This window comes from Myripristis murdjan, chromosome 12 (genome assembly GCF_902150065.1).
Source record: "Myripristis murdjan chromosome 12, fMyrMur1.1, whole genome shotgun sequence".
NCBI classification, from domain to species: domain Eukaryota; kingdom Metazoa; phylum Chordata; class Actinopteri; order Holocentriformes; family Holocentridae; genus Myripristis; species Myripristis murdjan.
This window is the reverse complement of record NC_043991.1, coordinates 6,721,605-6,727,604: the sequence shown is the minus strand read 5'-3', so window position 1 is coordinate 6,727,604 and position 6,000 is coordinate 6,721,605. Positions and strand designations below refer to the sequence as shown.

The 6,000-nt window shown below is 44.5% G+C and overlaps 1 protein-coding gene across 1 annotated transcript in view; it reads right to left on the bottom strand.

The window, feature by feature from the left end:
- Positions 1 to 2,765: 2,765 nt before the first annotated feature.
- Positions 2,766 to 6,000, bottom strand: part of LOC115368964 (matrix metalloproteinase-17-like) — a 146,565-nt gene continuing 143,330 nt past the window's right edge. Inside the window, exon 10 of the mRNA XM_030065432.1 lies at positions 2,766 to 3,810. Coding sequence (XP_029921292.1) covers positions 3,485 to 3,810 — 326 coding nt within the window. The 3' untranslated portion in view covers positions 2,766 to 3,484. The remainder of the gene's footprint in view (positions 3,811 to 6,000) is intronic.

Here is a 6,000-nt window from a genome sequence, read left to right as displayed (position 1 = left end):
GGTATTAATTTATATGTTATTTAAGGGTTATTGTAGATATTATTAACATTAGTAAATGCCATAATAATCATTAACTAACAGTTAATTAACCATTACGGCATTAACTAACATTAACTAAAGTTAATTGTTGCACTGTTATTGTAAAGTGTTACCGTGATTTATTGCGTTTTTTTTTTTTAATTATCCTCTAGTTTGTGGATGTAAAGTTTCATGAAGCTGTGATTATCTTAGGTCACTATAAAGTGATGTCAAATTTCCAAAAATGCCCTGACTCCAGTGACATGGCTCCTATGGGGGCCAACATCATCACACATGAATCAAATGTGGCTCATTGAATCCACAAGAGCCTCAGCTTTCCAGTCAAAGCCAAGTGATGCAGCTCCAAGACTGTTTAGGCCCCAGTCTGCACACACACACCATTTTACAACAGGCCACAAGAACACATGTGGACTGCAGGGTTTGTGGCCCAAACTGCATGGGATCAGCAGAAGGTGGGCACGTCTGCAAAGGGGAGAGCCGTTTTCATTCAGACAGGTGGAGGTCAGAGGTCAAGGGACCCCACTGAAAATGGCCATGCCAGGTTTTCCCTCGCCAAAATTGAGTCTTAAATTTGAGCAATTTTTAGCTTCTTTGCCGACCCCCTAGCACGACATGCTCGGTATCACTGGTTTCCCATGACCTTCACCTCCTGATGTTTGCGTGCTGAATGCATCTCCATGAATGAAACCCTGCTGTCCTTCAGCTTTGAGTCAACAGCATCCGTGCTATTTTTTGCTTCAAGTGACTTCTCTGATTTTTCTTCTCAAAGAAATATAGGTATAATCCCCTGCCAACAAATCTGTTCATAAAGCATACAGCAGACTTGGAGTGGGTGTATGATGTGATTGGCATGATTGGGTTTTCATGTGTGATGGAACATTAGTGGCCGAAACTAAAGAAAACATGCTCGGGAACATCAGAGAGAGGAGAGCAGCTCCCAGTTGGTGTCTGCAAGCTGTCATGTTGCCTTCATCTGTCTTCGAGGATGAGCTCCCTCTCGATGACACGAACTAATTACACACCCAGCACTCAGAGTCGCTGCCTTTTTGTCAGTATGTGTCAGAGTGAACGCTGTTAATCTGTCTCTGAGCCACACACACACACACACACACACACACACTGATTGTACTTGGCCATTAAAGTGATTCTGATTCTTTATTTTTCTACAAAAATATTTTACATTGGAAAACACAGCGTAAAATGTACACAGTTCAGTTGGTTTCGCAATAGCTTGTGGAACCTCTGAATTCAAATATATCTGTGTCTATATTGTAGGTAAATATATCTTAACAGCAAGAATAAATCCAGATGCCATGTTGTCTAAAAGATGTCAGATGACCTGGTTTTCTGTGGCGGTCCATCATCCATCCGTCCTCCGTCCCCTGCGTCAGAGGGAACTTGTCCAGTGGTGAGGGAAGGGCTTTGTGATCTCTATGACCTGATCAAGCGAAATGACATGAACGACAATCCCAAACCGCTGTAACCCACCGAAACACCATAATCCATCTGTGTTTATTACAAAACTACAACAAAATCAATAGTGATCCATGAGTGCCTCGGATAAGGGGGGGAGGGAATGCTTCTGTGGCGGAGGAGAAAGTGATGAGCCCGTGGATACAGGGCCAGGAATTCCTCAAAGGGCTCAGGATTGCAGTTAAGGGACTTAAGCGTAGAAAATGGCATTGAGGAAGTTCATCAATCCACACCTGTAGCCCTCGTTAACATGAGGCTAATCTGAGTCAGCGGAGACCGGAGGCTCCAGCCAGCCGGCCCAGACGTCACATGACAGGAGCAACGTGGTCCAGCTGGGCCACATCTTAAACGAAACACAGGGTCTGTCTCAATCGAAGGGCTACATGACTACTAGGTCGCAGCCCACGGTGCCCACGTAGGAGGCGTCCGACGTAGGTGCCGATATCAAGTTTACCGGAACTAAAAGTTTAGTGAATTGGGACGGTGTAGCCTGCGGAGGATTCCTACGTCGTTATTATTGAGGCTTCCCGAAGCGCATTCGAGTGATGCAGCGTAAAATGCCGAAGTAGGTTTGGGAGGTGTGTCAGTGAACACCTGTGCATGAAACAAAACGATAAGCAGCTTCGACGCTCTCAAGATGGACAACATTGATTCTGTAGTTTTATGTATTTTATTTTTTGTCTTCATGAAGATGCAGAAAATTGTTAAATCTCACAAATTGCAACAGACTATCCCAATTAAAGTAATTGTACACGTGGCTACATTGTAACGTACCTGATGCGCTGATGGTTGCTATGGAAACATCATGCAAAATGCCTATCTAACTAAACTTGCATTTACAGGCGTTGTTCGGATACAGTTAACAGCTAAACCGAATCTATGGTGGTAATTATAGGCATGAAAACTTATCAAAACGTCATGATATAAACATGAAGACGGTCTAAAACAGGCTTCATAATTCCAGCGATGGTGGCTGATCCAGAAATTCAACCGGACCGAAAGTTACCCTGGGAAGTAGGCTGTGATGTCGGCCGCGAAGCATCATGGAGGTGTTTCCTGCAAATAAGTCAAAAATAGGCAGGATCTGTCGGCTGCATTTGCAGGACCCCGCGCGGTAAAATTGAATTGGGACATCACTTGTCGCGCCGCCGTGACGTAAGCAGCCTACAAATACGACCTGGGTAGCGTACAGCCTTTGAATTGGGACAGAGCCATAGACTGGGCATGTGTGTGTGTGTGTGTGGCTTCTTGGATTTCCACTGACAACCTCTCTATTTCCCACCGTGCAAGTCACCTGTCTACCTGTCAGCTGTCTCCTCCATCAACCAATTTACCTGCCCCTCTGTCTACGTCCCTGGATGTCACTCACCTGTTTGTATGTCTACAACTGAGGACGCCGCTCACCCGTCTACCTGTCTGCATCGCAGGGCGTCATTCATTACATGAAGCGTCCCAGGATGCCAGACATCTGTCAACTGAATGTCAGCCAGACGTCGCCGCTGTAAACTTTTTGCACATGAAGAAAATAAATCATCACTGATGTTTCTTCCATCTCATGTTAACATATTTCAAAACAATCCCATTCAACTGCCCTTTAATTGCTAAGATACTGGGGCAACCTGACAATCAGAATGGCTATGAAAAAATGCAGCTTGTGGTCCTGTGTAACTTAATTAGTCAGGCATGGTGCTAATATTGTCACTGTAAGGGGGTTTGGGGTGCCCATACATTAACTCTATGTACTGCCCATAATGCAAGACAGTGTCCACCGAATGGCATGAGAAATAAATAACAGCAAACTGATAGTAAAAAGATACCAAGTGATATTTTATAAGTATAAGAACAAAATCTTCCAGTTGTTTTTTTGCTACTGGCTCTCCCACCAATGAGTCTCTGGCTCATTCCTCTGCTCTCAGCCAATTTGCTGTTGTTCTTCCCGTTTCGGCCCAACACCTCCTCTGTTTTTTTGGCATCATAGCGGCTCGGAGCTGAGGGCTAGCGAGAGCGTCCAGAGGGGCGGCAGGAGCCAGACGGGGGAGGGCGACGGGCGGGCGCCCAGAGGCGACGCCGTGTCCGAGGTGCAGGAGCACACCTCGTATCCGTTCTCCGCGTGGTCTGGGTGATGCTGCCCGTTGACCCGCGTCTCAGTGCTTTTGGAGTCTGTGTTCGGAGAGTCCGACTGCATCTCCGTGCAGAGTAGCCAGTCCTTAGCGATGAGCCGGGGGTATCCAGCCTCCACCTCCATATCGCTGCCCAGCACACGCCAATACTCCTTCCCCTTGAAGAAATAGGACGAGCCTTCAAATGCAGAGGGAAAAGAGAAGAGGGGAGGGTCGGTATTGGTGAGCTGAGAGAGAAATGGAGTGAGGTGGTGCAGAGTACAACAGAACGACACAGAATCTGAAATATGCCGCTATGAAATACTGTGACAAAAACTGCTTTTGCCCATTCTTATGCTGACAGTATTTTTGTTTTCTCTGTTATAACCTGCCTTCATGATTGCTTTCACCACATACTTTCTCTCTCCCTCTCAACATCTCTCTCTCTTCTGCTTCTGTTTATTCTATCTGGGTTTTCTTTTTTTCATAGCTTCTCCTCCTCCCTTACATGCTTCTTTTCTCTGGCTGAGATGTCACCACATCTTTATCTTTCTTTTCTCTCTTCCTCTCTTCGTCTCACTTCTCTCTCCACATCCTGAACTGGTGGATGCAGCCTAAAGACAGATAAAAAGCTTTGATGTGGCTCCAGTTTCCAGGCTCAAAGGTCTGTGTATATGCATGTGTGTGTATTTCATGTATATGCATGCATGCATTTCTCAGTGTCTTTCCCGCAGACTTGAGGGCTTTTGTAGGGACTGTTCCTTCTTTTGCATTTGGCCTGTTCTCAGACACAAACATCAAAGAGCTTGGAGCAGGACCTCTGAAGCTGGCGACGGCTCAAAATAGAGAACACAGACCTCTAAACACCTGACAGGGAAAAAGAGCTTCCACACATCCAGCCTGGCGATGCTGCGAGAGGCGGGGGGGCTGGGATCATTCTGGTTCCCACTGAGAGTGGCCTGGACTTTCAGCACCGAGTACCTCCTGCTAATTAGCCATTTGAGCCTTTCTGAACATCTAAAAACTATTTTTATCATCACCCAAAACCTAACATGTACGGCCAACTGCACAAGACATCAATACAAAGTGCCTTTAAAGGGATGCTGGCTTGTTATAAGCTGCCAGAACAATGCACCTTGGTATAGATCCAGAGCATTTTGGTATAGATTACACCGTTTTCATCTCCGAGTCTTTGTTTAAAGAGAAATTTCTGCTCTATTGCTAAAAGAAAGGACAGTGTGGTTTCATATATTTAAGGTTATTGCTTGGAGTGACTTTGTAGTTATTTCCCATTGGGGTCAGTACCAAAAGAACACATGGCAAACATGGTATATATAGTATAGTGGCATAAAAAGGTGGAGAAAAGCATGCACTTTAAATAGCATGTGATATTTTTAATTTACACATGAAATGGAGAAACACACATTTGAGATGTTACTATCAATACTAGGCGTGGGTTTATGCAAACTTTGGATTCTTTGTTTTTTGGTATGGTAGAAATCAGACTGTGTACTTTTTTTTAATGTGTTTTGGCTTTAAATGCTGTGGATATTTTTGCCTTTGCTTTTGTCAGAGCAATGATGCACAGAATCTGAGTATCAGTCCAGATTGCGATTTATCCTCGGTTCATTTTGTCACGCGGCGTTGTCCAAACAAGCGTAACCGGTTGCTATCAAATGCCAACATCTGTCTCCTTACACCCATAAAACGGAGTGTGTTTTGGGGTGGTTTGAGGCAGTTATTTGGTGCCAGCGGATGGTAATGCACATCTCCAAATGTGCCTGGTGTGAAACCACCTTCAGTACAGACCCTTTCAGAGTTTGGAGATGAGGGCGACGTAGAGAGCCGTACGTGCATTTGGGGAATAGAAACTACAGAAAAGGGTGACATTCCTGCAGAATCTCATCCTTAGAGAATCTACCTCTTCATCGGCCAAATCAAAAACCGCTGGCAAAGTTTGAAGGCTGCCTGTTACAAGGCTCAAAGTCAAAATGAAGCAGCCAGGTTTCATTTTTACAATCTTATGGACGACCTGATGGGAGAGCCACCACTGGCCAGTATGAGTTAGCCTTTATTATATTTATATTCCTGGCAGATTAAACGTTTCCCAGCAGGTGGAACCACTTTGTGCATGTCAAAAAAGTGATTAATCCTCCTGTTATGTTCAAATTCACTAAAATCTTTTATGTTTAGTGTCAATTTGGCCCCAGCACTTTAAACCTCCACAAAATTATTATAATTAAAATTGTTACCAAAGTTTATGTGTCAGGTATTTAATGTTTCTTTGTTGATGACCTAAATAGCCCTTTAAATAAAACATAACCCCGCTCCCACCCCCACTTATACATCCAGCATTCCTGTTACGCCACTATGGAAAAATATGCAAATC